The 18,397-nt window shown below is 39.7% G+C and overlaps 1 protein-coding gene across 1 annotated transcript in view; it reads right to left on the bottom strand.

Annotated features, from left to right (window-relative positions):
• Positions 1-18,397, bottom strand: part of LOC133458556 (ras-related protein Rab-3A) — a 32,480-nt gene that overhangs the window by 10,576 nt on the left and 3,507 nt on the right. Inside the window, exon 2 of the mRNA XM_061738588.1 lies at positions 7,782-8,006. Coding sequence (XP_061594572.1) covers positions 7,782-8,006 — 225 coding nt within the window. The remainder of the gene's footprint in view (positions 1-7,781; positions 8,007-18,397) is intronic.

Raw genomic sequence — 18,397 nt, 5'->3', positions numbered from 1 at the left:
CCCTTCTGTCGAACATCTTTTCATCAGTTTAATATTTCATTTAGAGGTCCTAAACTCTGGAACAATTTAGATATGTCTCTGAGGTCCACATTGTCATTTATATCCTTCAAAAAATTGCTGAAAAAACATCTCATGTCTTAATTTTTCAATGTATTCTCTATTATGTATCCTTGTTTTCTTTTCATGTTTATAATTAGAGTTTTCTTATGTTTGTACATTTAATTTTCTTTTTACAGTAGATGACGGGGGTGGAACTCTGTACAAGCCCTCTGGGCTTCGTTCCCTCCTTGCACTATTTTTTTAAAATTGTGCTAAATAAATAAATACAAATACAAAATACAAGATACAACCAATTAAAATAACCACAGAGTCGTAGAATTTAAAATAAATGAAATTAGCCTGAATGATACATCAAAACTGCAATTTATCTTCACAGAGAAGGTGGTTTTACCTCAACAGTCCAGTCAGGGATACTCAAGTGCCTCAGTGAGCATCTGGGATGTCTAATCTGGTAATTAAATGCTTTTACATACGGTACTTGATCCAACACTTTAAATTACCACAGCACTCTCTCTGAGGTAGTGAGATTCAGAACTGTTCAGTATAGATGTTAAGTTTATCTCTGTTGTGGAAAAAACCCAGTCCTCACTGCTGTTGGAAAGCTGCTGACCACTGCAGAGCAGAAAGGATTACAAAACTTTGCTCTGCACTCTCAGTTGTAATGCATTGGCAAACATTTTTTAAAAGATAATTTTCCGAAACTCACTATTTGCTGAATGGGCTTGGAATAAATGTTTCAAGGGGTTCCGTAAATTATTGAAGTCCCTTTGACAGATAGCAAAGCAGTGAGTTTAATGAAGAATTTGGCTCGTAAAATGGTAAAACACTGTCTGCAGTGCAGAAAAATGATAATCCCAGCCAAAGCATACCTTGTTTCATTATTTCATCCTTATGTTTAAAAGTTTACAACTAGTCCACTCAGTGGATAGATTCCTGCATATCACAGTTTTGGGGTTCTGGCACGGTTTTAGGTTTTCTCACAGTTTTTGTATTTAGGTTCCTGTTTTATTTTGAAATCCCATGTCCTTTTGTTCAAGTTTTGTCTTGACTTCCCTTGGTCCCATCTGCCCTGATCGTTTGCACCTGTGTCTCGTCAAACCTTGTCTTTCCCCTGTGGATCCGTACTGTTCTCCCCACCATGTGTCATGTCAAGACTTTGGTTTTTTGTCGCGCTTATATTTTGGAACCGTGCTCAGCTGCACTTTTGCTTTTTGAATAAACCATGTTTGTTGTTACTCCGGCTGCCTCCGTCTCCTGCATCTGAGTCCTGCTATTCTCAATCCTGACACTGCACACACTCAATGTGGCATTCAAAATGATTCCCCTACATGTTAAAAATTATAACTGTTTGTGCATCTAATAATAAATGATAAAGAGCTGCAAATTCCTCAAACGCTGATCGTTTGATTGATCCCAAACGATGTATCAGTTAGCATACTGGGTGAAGTATCTAAGTAGTTACTTTAGGTGGCTTTCTTTTACCACCTGAGATGACAAAAACATCCACTATCACATGATTACGGTGGATTATAGCTTGTGTTCCTTGGGACTCAGGAGTCATTGGATTTAAATGTATCTGGTGGCAAAAATCCTGTGTTTTATCTTTCTCAGATTCAAGCTCATTCATGTCACTAAGGTGATCAGCAGGGTGAAAAGGGGGGACATCAACTGCAGTCTGGGAGGAGGAAAGTACGATAATAGTTTGTACTGGAGGTGAGAAACAATTTGAGAAAGTATTTATTTTATGCAGCGATAGACTGATGACCTGTCCAGGATGTATCCCTGCCTTTCTCCTGTAATGAGCCGGGATAGGCTCCAGCAGACCCCAGTGACCCCGTGCAGGATTAATCGGATATAGAAAATGGATGGATGGATGGATGGATTTATTTTATGTAGCCCATAACCTTTTGGGGAAAGATTAGCAGATGTAGCTGTACAAGAATTTAAAATTGGAGCCTGCAGAGGTTTTTGTGTTAATGTGATGTTACCAGGCAACCAGTAAAAAAAACAAACTCTAGGTCTAGGAAGCCACTGCTCCTGCAAGTAACGTATCCATCCCTGTAAAGCAATATGCTGTCGACTCCTACGCCTCACATTTCTTAACAGTTTAAGCTCAATAAAAAGCCCAATACAGAGGTATTTGTAGGTAAAATCTATCACATTCGAATGTAGCCAGGGTTGTAGTTCTGCTGTTTTTTAGTTTTTAACAAAATCTTCTTTAAGTCCTCTGGGCTTAAAAAGGAGCTAAGTGAAATGAAATGGCTTCATCTCTTTGAGGCATGTTTGATCTTTTTGTGAGTTTTTAATGTAATTCACAACCCAAACTGCTAGATCAGAATAAAAACTGCATCCAACTGTGAATGTCCCACAGATATAGTTAATATAAATATAATTAAGTACAATTTTAATAGCTCGTGTCATATAAAATGCAAGTCCTTTAGACTTAATTCCTTATAGGAAATAAAGTGTCCCATACTGAATCATGTAGACAAAAACGTCTTAATATAAACTTTGAAATAGATATTAGCTTGTCTCCACTGAATCTTACTTGATCATTGTCAAATTACAACAAAAAATAATTCAAAAAATGGTATAACATCTATTGGAAAACAGCTCTGGTTCTGTCCTTTATCGTCCAAATGTTACAAATATACTATTGTTAAATAACAGCCCTCATCCACTCAGTTTATGCTGCGGGTGGTTCAGTGTAAAAACATTAGTCCTACATCTATATCCTCAGTGTAGGAAGCACAGAGTGGTGTTATATAATGAATACTCTACTTTGTGCTTTCCATGAGAGTTGAAAGCAGAACATAATAGAAAAAAAGGAAAGCAGAATGAGAGTGAAATCTTTGTTTTTCCCAACAGGGAATAATGTTAAAAAAAGGTCATAGCACAAATAGGAATAAGGTTGGCAATGTAATAAACTAAAATGGACTGTAACTTACATAGTCTTCCGCTGAGCATTTTTCCTGCCTCCTAAACTGTGATTAAAATAGTCGGAGAAGCATAAATCCAAACTAAACTCTACTGCAGGGTAATTCATGGAGGAAGTTGGGTAAAACGGCTGCTATGAAAGTGAAGGATGGAGCTCAAAGGAAAACATAAAATGAATATGATTTCTGAGACCACAGCTGCAGAACAAAACACAATCATATCAGTTTTAACAAAAAAGCCAGGGCTATATTTGAATCTTGTAAAACTGTAACCACAAGTCTTCAACAGGGGATGTATCAAGGTGTGGATGTGTTCACCATTGTGAGCCTGAAGATGGAAGAGAAACTAGCTGCAGATGCAAGATGAGTCTGTTCAAGTGATTAGGATGCCTGAAACATATAGCCACTGAAAAAACAAAACAAGCTCCTCACCCACCAAGGTGCATTTGTAAATTAGAACTATCCATGCCAAAACATGTTGAAGGAAACACCATGGGCCAGCAGAGGCAGAGAATAGGTTGTTAAGGGACATTATCAATAGATGTCACATGAGGGAGGGATTCTGTCATACCTGCTCATGCAGACTGACATTTCCTCCATTTACTGTCATTTTAGAATGAATGACAAAATGTATGACAAGTCTTTAGCTATTGTCCTACATCAGAATGCTCACTTTTGTGCTGTAAAGAGGTTAATCAAAAAAGGGGAAAGCTTTAATAATCTTAAGTGTTTAGCAGTGACCACACACTGAGACAGACACACATGCACGTGTAACTGCTGAGATAACGTGCAGTGTGAGAGTATGGAAATCGACATGACAGGTCAGATAAGCAGAAATAAAATTAACTGCTCTCAGTAAAAGACATACAGAATTTCTTTATTTGTGCTCAAATGTTCCTTTTTAATCGAGTTGTGTGTGGATTTCTCCATGTTTTTGTCTGTGTGTGTTTGTAAGGAGTAGTGATAGCTACTGAGGGAGATATGTAGTAATGGGGGAAGGGAGAGCAGCACCCAGTCATGGGTTTCTTGTGCTCTGATTGGTCAGTCGCATCTTTCTTCCCAGAGGCGAGACCAGGCAAAGGCTAACAACAGAGGCGGCCGCCCCCCCACCTCATGCTCACAGTTGCAGCTCTGGCAACTGCAAAATGTCATGTAACGGTGGAACCAGTGCAATGTTGAACAACGTGACACTGAAATATCAATTTCTTGCATCTTAATGACCTTTAGAAAGGCTATTTTTCCAGCATTCTGCTCTTTAATGCTTTTCTGCATTTACAGTTGAGGTCTTTTAACCAAGAAAGCATCAGAGGAAACATCATCCTGCCTGCTCCTGCATTCCCGAGGCCATGTCACTGTAATTTGCTCTCACTATTTGATCTTTGTTTCTGTTTTGTTTTTTTAGGACCCCTTCACTAAGTTGATTTGAATGAATAAGATGAAAAGGAGGGGATGCTATGCATGTTCACTGAAATCACCGTCCACTTCATAAAACTCCATCAGAAGTGTTATAAAATATCCCATCAAATATTTTATGCTGCATTATGAAAATCAACCAGAATACACGAGACAGCCACAATATGTAATTTACTATTAATCTCAGGCATCACACTGATGCAGCATCACCTTCCTCCCTCATCATTTGAACCTGCTTTGTGACACTACAAAAAGGTGCCAAAAAGGTGCTGGAAGTATTCTCAAAGATACTCTATACAGAAGATCACGCATTACCGTTTCTGCCAATGGTATGAAATGATATACACTTCCTGTCTCCTAAGTGGCTGTGGTCGCCCCTCTCCCCACATCGTTTTGGAAGTGTTGTGAACGTGTGTGTATTAAAGTACAACTTTAATATTTGCGCCTTATTTTGCTGCTCGTTTTTTTTTATCTGCTACCTTAATGTCTGATATCAACCCAGTACAAGATCATTGGATCAGTCTAATATTCTTTTTTTCCCTTCCAAAAAGACTTCGATAATAACAATAACAGTATTATTAAGCAAAGAAGCAAGTTTTATCTTAGTTTTAAAGTTTATCCGATGGGAAAACGACGTTGGCAGTTCTGCAGTGGCCGACGACTCTGAATCTCTGAATCAGCACCACCAGAGAGGAGAACTATGAGAGCCAAATCTCACGAGAGCGTGTTGCTCAGACAGAGACAGGTCTTAAACAAAGTTAATTTTCTCCTAATTTTTCGGTCTGAAAATTGCCATTTTGGTGTCAGAATGTTAAGAAGGTATGTGGCTTTTGAAAAATGTGTCCCATATTTACTTAGGTTACATTGGGGCAAAGGAATTGGTAATAATCTGTGCTCACGTTCACTTTTCCCACAGGATTCAATAGACTCCGAACCTGCTGTTAGTCTCCTAAAGGAGCGGGGGAGTGGGGAAACCCACGGGACACAGATACAGGAAACCCAACCGTAGTGGGGTGTCTTGTTTACATTAAAACGTCTCTGGTATTCTTAAACTAACTAGTTTCTCCAAAGTGTTTTTAAAGTAGCTTTTGCAAACAATAATAGAAAAGTAGGACGTAAAGCCAGCTATTACACAAAGGAATTAGAAGGGCTTGAACACTGGACACTCACAAGAAAAACCTTCCACGTTGCTAATAATAATAATAAAAACATGAATACATACCTAACAAAAACAGAGCTTGTCAGAAAACTGTTAAATGTGCAAGTTGAATAAATAAAGTGCTTTACAAGGAATCCAACACTGCTTTACATTTAAAAAAGTAAAAATGTGAAACAGCGGTGAAGACAGATTTTTAACATGTGTATGCTCAGGAATGTGCTGAAGGTGAAAACAGAGATGGTTTGTGAATGACATTGACAAAAAGTAAAAAAAAAATAAAATAAAAATGTGCAGATGCCACCTTTTAGATGTGTCTTCAGGGGCAAAGAGAATATGTGAAGCATTTCAAATGTTGATTCTTAAAACAAACATCCATCAGGCTGATTTGTAGTGAACTAGTCCAATACTATTAGCAGGTGGCAATATAAGCTGCACTCACCGGCCACTTTATCAGGTACACCTGTCCAACTGGTCGTTAACGCAAAATTTAAATCAGCCAATCACATGGCAGCAACTCTATGCATTTAGACATGTAGATATGGTCAGAATGTGGAAGAAAGGTGATTTAAGTGACTCTGAACGTGGCGTGGTTGTTGGTGCCAGACGGGCAGATCTACTGGGATTTTCACCCACAACCATCTCTAAGGTTTACAGAGAATGGTCAGAAAAAGAGAAAGTATCCAATGACTGGCAGTTCTGTGGGCGCAAATGCCTCTCTGATGCCAGAGGTCAGAAGAGAACGGCCGGACTGCTTCAAGCTGATAGAGAGGCAACAGTAACTCAAATAACCCCTTGTTACAACCAAGGAAGAGCATCTCTGAACGCACAGCACGTCGAAACATGAGGCGGATGGGCTACAGCAGCAGAAGACCACACCAGGTACCTCTCTTGTCAGCTAAAAACAGGAAACTGAGGCTACAATTCGCGCAGGCTCACCAAAATGGGACAACAGAAGATTGGAAAAACGTTGCCGGGAATTTCTGCTGCGAGGGTCAGAATTTGGCGTCAACAACATGAAAACATGGATCCATCCTGCCTTGTACCAACGGTTCAGGCTGGTGGTGGTGTAATAGTGTGGGGGATATTTTCCTGGCACACTTTGGGCCCATTGGTACCAATTGAGCATTGTGTCAATGCCACAGCCTACCTGTTGCTGACCATGTCCATCCCTTTATGACCACAGTGTACCAACTTCTGATGGCTACTTCCAGCAGGATAACGCACAATGTCATAAAGCGTGAATCATCTCAGACTAGTTCCTTGAACATGACAATGAATTCACTGTACTGAAATGACCTCCAGTCACCAGATCTCAATCCAATAGAGCACCTTTAAAAATGTTCACATACTCCTTTTGTTACGACTGCTAATGCAATAAACATGAGGAGAAATTCGCTATTGAATGCAACAATGGAGAGAATAATGCCTACTTTGATTAGATAATGCCCTCCCCGTGGACACCTTCATTTGCATAAACTTGGGCAAAGTTCAACTCTTTGACGCTCTTCCCAAGATGCTTTGCATACTGTAGGTGATGAACACGTCTCCTCACAAAATGATGGTATAATGCAAGCAATTGGTTGTGTAAAATGAATCCCTACCATTGCAGGATATGGAAACAACCATGTCATGTCCTTCATGAACATTTTGTCATAAAAGTTTGTTTTTCTTTTCTTTTTTCCTTCTTCTTTGCCATTGTCTTCTGATACTGCATTTATTTGGCAACCAGCAAAGACACGTTACAAACACGTTACATTTCCAGGTTCTTGGTTTTACTCTGGACCCCTGGCTTGTGGAAACCTGCCTTAACTGGAAAGAAAACAGTTCCCAATAAATTCAAAAGTTATGTGAGTATTATGTTTGAGGTTTCAGAACCAATTTGTGGGAGACATCATTATCTCCTAAATGTGATTTTTCCCAAAAATCCCAAAGAAACCTTAAAAGATTAAAAAAGGTTTGTTGTTTCAAAATTGAGGAAGGATTTTTTTTCCTTCTAATTTTGTCAATTTAATAAAGTTTGTGTGGAGACTGAGAATAATGAAAACAGAAACATGACAAAGAATCACAAAACAGAAATCATAAAACAGAAAACTAGAAGCTTTTCATGGATTTACTTTTCATTTCAGTTGGAATTAAATGTGAATTATTAAATTTAGTTGAATCACTTTCTTCTTAAAAATGCACATCTCTCATCTTTTTTCTTGTAGTCTTACCCAGATCTGCAATTTGATCCTCTTGTCATTCCTGTAGATGGTCTTCACCTTAAAGTCGATCCCCACTGTACTGACAAAAGCTGGCGTGAAAGAGTCGTCGGCATAGCGGAACAAAAAGGAGGTTTTGCCCACACTGCTGTTGCCAATGATGAGGATCTTGAACATGTAGTCAAAGTTCTGGTCTGAAGACTCCTTCTGTCCATAGGTTGCTGTTGCCGAGGCCATCTGTGGGAGAGGCACAAGTAAGATCTTTAAATCAATTTATTTACTAGGTGAAGCAACCTTTCAATAGGTATAGGTCACCCTACCCATGGTATGTTAAAGACCTTTCAGTGACATTGTCAAACTGAGAAAAGCTAAATAACATGTAAACTACAGGTACAGTTACTTATTAGCAGACGCTTTTATCCAAAGTGAGAAACAACAATCAAGAAGTGCAGTTAAAGACTCTGGCATTAGGTGTTTAATCAATTGAATAAATACTATAAGAGAAGCATGGTAGATGCCAAAAAATATAAAGGGCAAAGTAGATCTCTAGAGAAGTGAATATGGAAAAGTGCTGTTTCGATGTCATTTAGATAAATTAGGATTTAGTATGGCGTTGGGAGAAGAGGTGCTCTCTGAAGAGAGGCATCTTCAGGAGGTTTTTTCCTCTGATAGAAACTGGTAGATCAATCTATCAGTGTGGAACCACAAAGCAGAACAGTCTGGATTGCCTTCTGTGTAGGGGTGGCGGTGCCAGACGGCGTCCCACAGAGGAACGTATGGTTGTAATGATCATTGGTCGTAATGATCGGGCAGGACTATAAGCCTTAAGGATAGAGTTTAAATAACTGGGTCCAGACCCAGAAATCACTACGTAGGCAAGTATTGGTGACTTGAACTCGCATGGCCATGGGTAACCAGTGGAGTTCAGTGAGTAACCATGAAACGCGAGCCATTTTTGGCTTGCTGAACACACACGTGCCGTTGGGTTCTAGGCCATCGGTAGGGTTTAAAGCAGCACAATGTAACTTTCAGCTTTTGTTGAGTTTGGAGGCTCCTTTGGACAAAAGCGGTAGTGCTTTACCAGAAAGAACACTACGTTTCCCATGAGCACCAGCGCGTACTGCCGGAAAGATCCTGTCCCCGTCGCTGCATTTGTTTTGATATTGAATGAGACGGGACGGACTTTCAAAACTACTTTTCTGTTTTCAGCGGTCGTTTGCAGGATGGATAGCGAAGAGGTAATGTATCTATTTTTGGCTAAACAATATAATAAGACGATGTTGAAAATCACTAAGTTCAACTTGGTTTTATTAGTGAAGTCACCCCCGCCCCCCTGTCCTGTTTCAGCCAGATAATGCGCCCCAAACTACAAACGTTTTTTAGAGGGACTTCGTCATAAATTAGTAGTCCAACATACTTACTGACAAAATAAAAAAATACTTTATAACCTGTGAATAACTGAAGGCCCATTCCTTATATTTTGCAGATCAGCCCTGCACAATTTTACAGTTCTCAGGAAAAATACTAGAACCCAAGACGAATCCCCTGTATGTGAAAACATTCTAATTTTGATTCTTATTGAACATAGAACTCTACATTTACATTTGTATCATAACAATTCTGTCTCTCTTGTCGGACATCCCTCCTCGTTTTTTATTTCACGCCAGCGAGTGATGGCCGGGCGATATTTATTTTCGCCTCCTCCGATAAAACTTTTATTTTCTTCGGTTTTTTCACTGCTTCGTTCATGATAGCAGCTTCTGCTGAGCTCTGCGCTCCAAGCCCCGCCCAGCTTTCGTCTCGACTACGAATCGGGAAGGAGGGGGAAGTGACGTATGCCGTAAAGCAGTCAAAGCCGTAAAAATGTGTAGTTTTTTAGTGTGGAAGGGTTCCTACCATGCACCTCAAAGTTACATAGTTCCAGTGAAGGCGATACAGACCCCTCAGACCATGACAGAGGTTCATTAAACCTGTTGGAAGTTGATGTACCATCACAATGACTCTGAAAATATGATATTAAGGTGGAAAAATTACATAGTGCTGCTTTAACTGTCCATGCTGGAAGAAGAGCATTGCAGTAATCAAAGTGAAAGATAACAATAACCAAGAGTTGTATGACATGTTCAGATAGGTACAGTTTCAATTTTCATATGTTTGTAACATAAAGCAGGAAGTTTGGGATACAGATGAGAAGGACAACCGGTCATCGATCTTGACACGCAAGTTTCTCACAATCTTGGCAGGAGAAAGGGGTGAAGATGTGATTTAACATTGATGTTGTTCTGGATGGACTGGTTGGCTGGGATCACCAACAGTTCAGCCTGGGAGAGGATTAGATGAAGGTGGTGTTCCTTCATCCATGTGGATATATATATCCAACAACCTCATATTGAAAGCATTTATTCTACAGTAACTGTTTATGCACTTGTGGTGAGACGTAATCTGTATTTCGTTCGCTTGTACTTGCGACTGGTGCAATAATCTAACAGAATGATGCTTACCTATTAATTCTAAACACAATTCTGGGACTATGAATTTACCGGTAACCTCATATTAAGTAATCTGAGGTTATATCCCACCACCTTTCTCTTCCCAACTTGAGGCTAAACTGGGAAAAACATTTTATACTATGACAATAAGAGGAAAATGTATATTAAAGCTGCAGTGATTAGTTGCTTGAAAATGTTCAAGACAAAGAAAAAGTCCAATGCTTTCATGTACACGTTACCGATTCAAGTTCTAAATGCAGACGTTTAACAAGACAAAAGACTCTTGTGGCATGTATTAGACTCAGCATAAGAGATGACAGTGATTAACTAGCTGGGGTTACAAGCTGCACATTGGCTTTCTGGATATTAATCAAAGCAGCATACTGCACAGTCGGGGGAAAAGAACAAACCCGTCCAATTTTCTACATCAGCAAAATGTTGGAGTGAATCAGGCACGATGTTGGAGGAGTAAACTATAAGCAACACTTTAGCGTCAGTATGTTAGCTGAAATTTGTGCTGATAATCGTTGGCAAAGATTTTTGTTTCCAAATGTTGTTTCAAATCTCCCCTTGTTTTTTTTAGCAATCTTTCAAAACTGTCTCTAAGAGGGAAAGAGCTGGGACCGCTGGCTGGATATACTGTACTGTATGCTGTTGAGAAAAAAAAGTGGTGCCCAAACACGCTGATGATGTGTCCTTCATGGGACAATTTAAACATTACAGCTTAATTACAGCGCATTAAAGACCTGACAACCATCCCTAACATAACAATAATATCAGTGAAAGACTTCTTATGTGCCAGTGGTAACTTTACTATCCTACATGCTTCATAAATAGCAGCAAACCAATGTATTTGTTATGGTTTTACAGACAATTGCTTTTGCTTTCGGTTCAACTCGAAATCGACGTTAATGTTCTTTTGGTTTGTATTAAGTTGTAGAAGCGTGCCACTTGTACTTCATAGAGTGGAGAAGGAATGGATGGAATAATGAATTGTCAATGGAACAGGTCCAGCAGATAAGATGAAGCTATCCCAGCTTATCGGTCTTATCTTTTAAGACCGATAAGCTTATCAGTTTAGGCTTCATTTCCTTCTATTTAAGACTCTATTAGCTTATCTATTCAAGCACTTAAAAACAAGGAATATATTTTAAGATTCAATCCTACACCTAACAGACAGCCAGTGGAGGTATGCGGAGGGGAATTATGCTTGTAATTCAGCAAACGTGTCAGTTTCCTGGCTGGAGAACGTTAAAGAAACTACAGCTGGGCCAAAAAAGAAAGAAAAAAAATCCCCTTAAAGTATTAACGCATCCTTCAAACGAATAAATAAGTAAAAAAAATGTCTCATTTTGCTAAAAAAAAAAAAATAAATAAAAAATTGGCTTAGACTACTTATTTGACAATCTCATTCCAAGAGAAAAAAGAATAACGATAACAATAATGAAAAAATGTTTACAAAAGGGTTCCATAGTAGCCTGGCCAGTCATCCATATTCGTTTGGGATGACTTATTTTTTCATTGAATCTTCAATTCAGTGAATACATTTGGTTTCTGTGGATTCAACTTTGACTTAAAGGCGGTAATACAAACTGATGCAGACAAAACTGCCTCTGGAAACCAGTTAGACAAGAATAAACACACCAATCAGAGCAAGGAAGGATGTGATGTCAGCAGAGTGACAACAAAAGTAGCATCAACAAAAACCATCTCAAAGAGTAGAGACTAGTGAATGACTGTTGGTGGTTCTACAGTAAGAATGTGTCATCCCATAAAGCCTGGCCCTGATGGAGAAACAAACTGAGAGCCAAATTATCTGTTCTTTCCAATGAGGGTGGGGAAAAAAACAAAAAAAACATTCAAAGTAACCAGCCAACCACAGCTGGATGTGTACTAGAAAATGGATAACAAAAGATAGGAAAACAAAAATACGGTGGGTCTGCTTTGCTTTTTTTTTAGTTTTTACAGCCAGATACAGTCAAACTCAATTGAAATAACTGCTGTTGTGTGACCACCTAACAGGATTCAAGGCTGAGAGACCTTGGCCACTCTTGAGAATACAATGACCTGGGTCCACGGGACACTCTGGGTCCCTCGGCCCGCCTCTATATTTAGACCGTTATCTCAGCTCGGCTGCATTGGAATACCAAAACTCTCAGGGAATGGAGCGCAAACAAAACAAAAGCACCTTCCTCAGAGCTATCGGCTTACATGAAGGAACAGAGAGATGCTTGTTTAAAAATTGAAGAAAACCCGACACTTCGGAAACACTTTAATGGTTTCTAAGAGGGTAGAGGGTGCTAGGTGTGATGTGAGCGAATATATAGCCAACATAACGTTAGATAGGTTCACAGGAAACATAAGTCACACTACACTGATTCAGGCCCCAAGTGCCTCTGCCACTATAATAACTGTATGTCTATTTCTATTCAAACAAATGAAATGCCCAAAATGCTCAAGTTGACATCAGGCCTGTGTTACCATGTTTGACTTTGGGAACTGAAACAAACCAAATTAAGAATGTGAAAATGGGACACTGACGTTTCTCAATTTCACAAAGACCAACTGGAAGTAAGATTACATGTAATTACATTTGATCACCGAACAGCCAAGGTTGGTGTTCAGTTTCCTCTTTGGCCAGGTTTATTGGAAATGCTTGTACTTGTGTTACTGCCGTACCAACGTGTCTGCTCGGCTCTGCAGGTATTCCTGTGCATACTCAGTTTATTGACAGCCCACTTTGAGCTGAGTTTGCAGTCTTACATTGATACCGCATATAAACACGTATAAGGCAAATAGAAGTTATAAAACTTAGAGAAAAAAAAATCTAGTTTTTAAGGTATTTCAGTCTCTTCAGACTGTAAAAAAATTTCTAAACCCCTCAAACCCATGTCTCTTTATTTTTCTCTTCTTAGGTAATTCACAACTTCGGGACTGTATTGGGTAGCATTTGCAGTAAGTTGAGGATTCTGTTCCAATGAGTTGTATTGAAGAGAAAGGAAGTCATCTGTACCAGTCGGTCTATATTCCAACATTTAAAGGAGCCGTCTGTAAGAAATGTCCAAAACTGGTACTGCAGTCACTTTCAAAATACTGTTGAGCGGCGTGTACCCTCCCCCTCCTCCCCCCGACCAGAGGTTGCCAGGTATGCTGCAGAATGCAGCAGGAACGTAGGCTGCCATGGCTGCGATAATTAGAGCCGAGCTGGCAACCCGCATGCCGAAACAATACTGACTTGGTGATTGGGAGATAGGTGGAGGGTGGAGCTTCAGAAACAATACTGACTTGGTGATTGGGAGATAGGTGGAGGGTGGAGCTTCAGAAACAATACTGACTTGGTGATTGGGAGATAGGTGGAGGGTGGAGCTTCAGAAACAATACTGACTTGGTGATTGGGAGATAGGTGGAGGGTGGAGCTTCAGAAACAATACTGACTTGGTGATTGGGAGATAGGTGGAGGGTGGAGCTTCAGGCCAAAACAAAAAATGACAACATAAACATCAGTTGAGGGCTGCAACTCCTCTTTTTAAACTGAAATATCCTGGCTTGAGTGCTGTTGTCAGTGACATAAGTATTTGAAATGAACATGATTTTTAAATGTCTGTTGACATATCGGGGTCATTTTATGATTCGTTTTATTATTGCTCTTACATACAGCTCCTTTAATAATGGTCATGAGTGAAACAACGATATCAGGAGCAAACAACATGACCTTTGTCGAAGCAGCGTCTTAAGGTTAGGGTAAGGATATGAATCATCTGGAAGGATCTCAGACGAGATCTGCGGCTCCTCAGCATGGAAATGTGTCCCAGGGGATGTGTTTCAATTGTGTAACACCAGGTGGAGGCCTTGGGGCAGACCGTGGACCTGTAGGAGAGATTATATCTTGCTCGGCTTGGAAATCCCTACACATCTCCGTCAGAAGAGCTGGAGGATGAGGCTGGGCAGAGGGAGGTCCCCGGGGCATCAGTGTGAGCAGTGCCAGTGACATACAATGGAAAGGATGATCCACTCATGCGATCTTTGTCCTCATATCTGTATTTATTGAGCTTGCTCAGGCCCAACAGAAATGTACGCATGTGATGGTTATTAAAGCAGAGATTAGAGGGGGTTCAAAATGATCAGCCACTGCTTGAAGTCTGTCTGCTGTAGAGCACCATCTCAAACTATTGTGTGCTTTTTAAAGAGGTTGTTCAGCATATGCTGCACGCGACGCCACTGCGAGACGACTGCAGCCGTTGCACTGCATCTCTGAGATTAGCTGTGAGGAAGAGCTCTCTTTTAACCTTCACTAAACTCTTATTTAATACAAACGCTTACAGAATGAGGACTCTCCCGCTTAATCTGAAAGTAATTAACTAACTCTCATTATGGAAATGTGTTCCGGCCTGCGGAGCGCTGCTGCTTTCATTTAGCCGTGCATAGTAATCTGCCGAAAAGTTTGCAGAAAGAGAGCAGCTTTAACACATGGGGCCCGATTTACTAAGATCCTAAATAAAGAGTACTAAATTGCGTGTGCAGTGAAAAAGTTTGCACGTGCTGTTGTTGTGTGTTTTGCGGGTGATCAACTAAGATTGCGTGCGCAATTGATAACAGGTGCAAACCTCAGTATTTAAATGAGGTGTTCGTGTCTTACGGTTTGCGAGCGCAAAATGAAATTTGACGAGTTGGAGTTAGAGATATTAGTGGAAGAGGCAAATTGTTGTGCCGTATTCAGCACCCCTGCCGTGAAAAGCACCCCCTCGTATATTCAATGATAAGTAGACCAAGAAAAAAAACAACACACTGACACTTCAATATATTTATATATACACACTCACACAAACACATACTTAGGAGTTTAGATTATATATATTTACAAATATTATGGAAGACAACACAGTAAGCAAGCTATTAATTAATGACATCAATAACCATTTACCCGATTTTGTTATCTGTGACTGTGATTGTGGGAAAGTATGACTATTGTGGAATCCATGCATTTAAACATGAATCATTAACACAAAACTGGACGCTAAACAGAACGTGACACGGAATGAGAATATCATTTTTGTCAGACGAGGGGGTGCTTTTCACGGCAGGGGTGCTGAATACGGCACAACACCGGGGTATGACTGCAGAACAAGTATAGGCGCACAATAAGAAACACTTTTTTCTCCATGAAAACACGTGATTTATTTATTATCACAAATAAAAAAATGAATGTGCCTCCTGTGGCAACCTTTTGCTGAATAATACTCGATTTAACATTCAAATAAAATATTTCTCCTTTTGCATGTGGAGAATCCTCACCACAAGATGAGCCATCCCCACCCCAGTCCTCAAATCAGGCACCAACAAGCATCCCTGCGTAATGCTGGGCAGATTAGCACCTTCCTTTCGAACGTATTAAATACAGACGCAATCACAATCCCCGCAAGAACTTTCAGGCTTGGTAAATCTCATTGCATGTGGTAAATTGACCTATTTGCATTTTCCCCTCCCAGTATTTAGCGATTTCTGGCGGGTACGCCCCATATTGATTATTCATCAGGGCAAAAGTACTAAATGAATAGCGTGTGCTATTTTGCTAATTTGAGAGGCGCATCCTATTTGCACGCTGTTAGTAGATCAGCTTGCACATTGGTTTGCGGGTGATGTCAAGTTTGCACACGTTTTTACGCACGCAAACCTTTAGTAAATCAGGCCCATGGTGTATAAAAAGAAAGGAAAAAAGGTCAATTTGTTTGAAAAATAGTCAAGAATTATCATATCAAATCATGTACAGTCAAATGCAGAGTTTTTGCAGACATAAAATCTAAAATGACACCAGGGGCAGGGCTGTGTGAGTTTAGTGCTGGTCGATAATTGTTTTGCCTACAAATCTCACCTGTATGCGAGCAGTCTTGGGTGCCATTTCTTCTTTTGGCTTGCTAAAGGAAGCATATTGCCTGACTAAACAGGCAAAAATACAGAACGCTGTCATCTATAAAGGCGTCTAAATTACTGAATCTCCAGCCCTTTTACTTTGTCTATACACAAGTGAGAGTCAGTGACACAAATCAAAATTGAGCAATGAAGCTTCTGCAGCTATTTTGTTAACAATTTCAAGTGATTAAAAGTTCTATCATATCATCCTCCCTGCAGACATTTCTAAATGTGTGCAAAAATGATGGGTTTGTCAATGTCTCATTATTCGTTTCAAAATTCTCCACACACAGCTGCAGCCTCTTTTGCCTCGGCCATGCATTTGTAAAGGGATTTAGAATAGAATAGAATAGAATAGAAATAGAAATAGAAAAAAAAAAAATAGAAAAATAGAAAAATAGAAAAAGAAATAGAAAAATGAACATACATTCCTCTTGGCAGAACATCCGGATCTAAAATCTCAATGGTCAAGGTTAAAATAAGGCTCCTTGTTTCACTAACCAAGCTTTTCAGTGGCTTTTGTAAACACTAACTGGATTGAAGAGGTGAGGTTTCTCACGGTAAACCCGTGCATTTAGATCACTGTATTGATGAATGGTCGTTCTTGGTTAGGTGTCCTTGATGCAGTGAAATCAGTGTCCACTTTAGTCCTGCACTCCTGCCCTTTACGCAGTGAAACTCCTCCATATTCCCTGAATAATTTAATATCTTGCACCCTGGAGAGAGAAATGTGCATATCTCTTCAAATCGTTCTCTAAGGAAGGATTTTTTCAAGCATTAAAGTTTGTTTTGTTGTTTTTTTGTGCTCATTTATTGTAAAAGTGTATATCCTCTGCTCATCTACTAAAAGACTCCAAATCACGACGAGTGTTACTTGGTGATGACATCTGTTTTGTTTTCACTTCTGCACCCTTTAAACCTGTTATGAAGAAGCAACTAAACAGGATTCAGATCTTTTGTAAAGGAGTCTTAATCTGGTCCACAAACTAAAGAAACAATAATGCTCCAAGAAATTAGATGAACATTGGTCTTTTTTGCTTTTAGAGTTCATGTAAAATGTTTCCTCATGGTTTTAAGTTACAAAACATGATCTATAAAAAGAAGAGTCCCGTTTAAAAGCAACAATAAATAATCCCGTGGAAATCATCGTTCTTGTGATTTGACGAGCAAAAACGAGACACTGAGACGAGACTGAACACCAAGAGGGATGTGATGTGAGATTTCAAACTCTGCTGTACAAGAAGTGGCAAATGGACTCTGACAGTAGCTGCTAGATCGAATATTAAGGACATGGCAGTGTGGATGAAAGATTCTCTTTTTAAATCAGCCCTTGAAAGAAATTAAAAATACAAAGAAAAGTACTCCTAAAAGCTGTAATCTTTGTTCCTGCTGGGCTGGTTTTTTTCAAACAGTGAAGGCCACCACATTTTATGAATCTTTGCAAGAGATCAGGATGAGTCACAAAAATAAGACAGAAATAAAATAACTTTTACATGATCAAATATCATCAAAGCGTGCAGCTGATCTTTACTGAAGATGCAGTTTTCTCTCCTCCACCTTGTCTGGGTGTAACCAGGGCAGTTCTTTTTCAAGTTTCTTTCCAATCATGACTGAGAGTGTTGGCTCCACGGCAGGACAATGACATCACCAAGGGCTCCTCTAAACCTGTCACCTAAAGGAGATTGATGCTCTGCAGGAGCTGGACTGATCCAGAGCTAAGTGCTGCTACAGCCACCGCGCCACACTTGCTTCATCAGTATCAGCAGACTTTCTTAAGACACATAAATGATCCAGAACTGGCCCCAGATCATCCTGTTACAAAGTAGTTACTGAGATAAATGAACAGTCATGGCATCATCACCTCCTGATCTGCAGATGTATGTCAAAATACATTTAAAAAAAGAACTGAGAAAGTGTACTTCCTTTTTTGCGAGAGCTATATCTGATATGCTACAGGTCTCTGTTGGCATGCTATGTGTTAAAGTTTATGACTGTGAAATTAGAAAAGGTTTGAACACGTATGGCTCCTTTGAAAAGGTTGCCCAGAGAAAGTCTCGTCTCTCTAAAAAGAAAAAAGCAGCATGTCTCAGGTTTGTCCAGCTGCTGCTGAACAAACCACAAGACCTCTGGAGTGATGTCATGTGGACAAACAAGACCAATGTGGAGAACGTTGGACATGATGCACTGCGCAGCTTTTTATATGAGCTAAAACAAACAAAGTGTCTTACCAAC

This window comes from Cololabis saira, chromosome 13 (assembly GCF_033807715.1).
Source record: "Cololabis saira isolate AMF1-May2022 chromosome 13, fColSai1.1, whole genome shotgun sequence".
NCBI classification, from domain to species: domain Eukaryota; kingdom Metazoa; phylum Chordata; class Actinopteri; order Beloniformes; family Belonidae; genus Cololabis; species Cololabis saira.
Note: the sequence above shows the minus strand (reverse complement) of the source record. Positions and strands in the feature narration are given on the sequence as shown.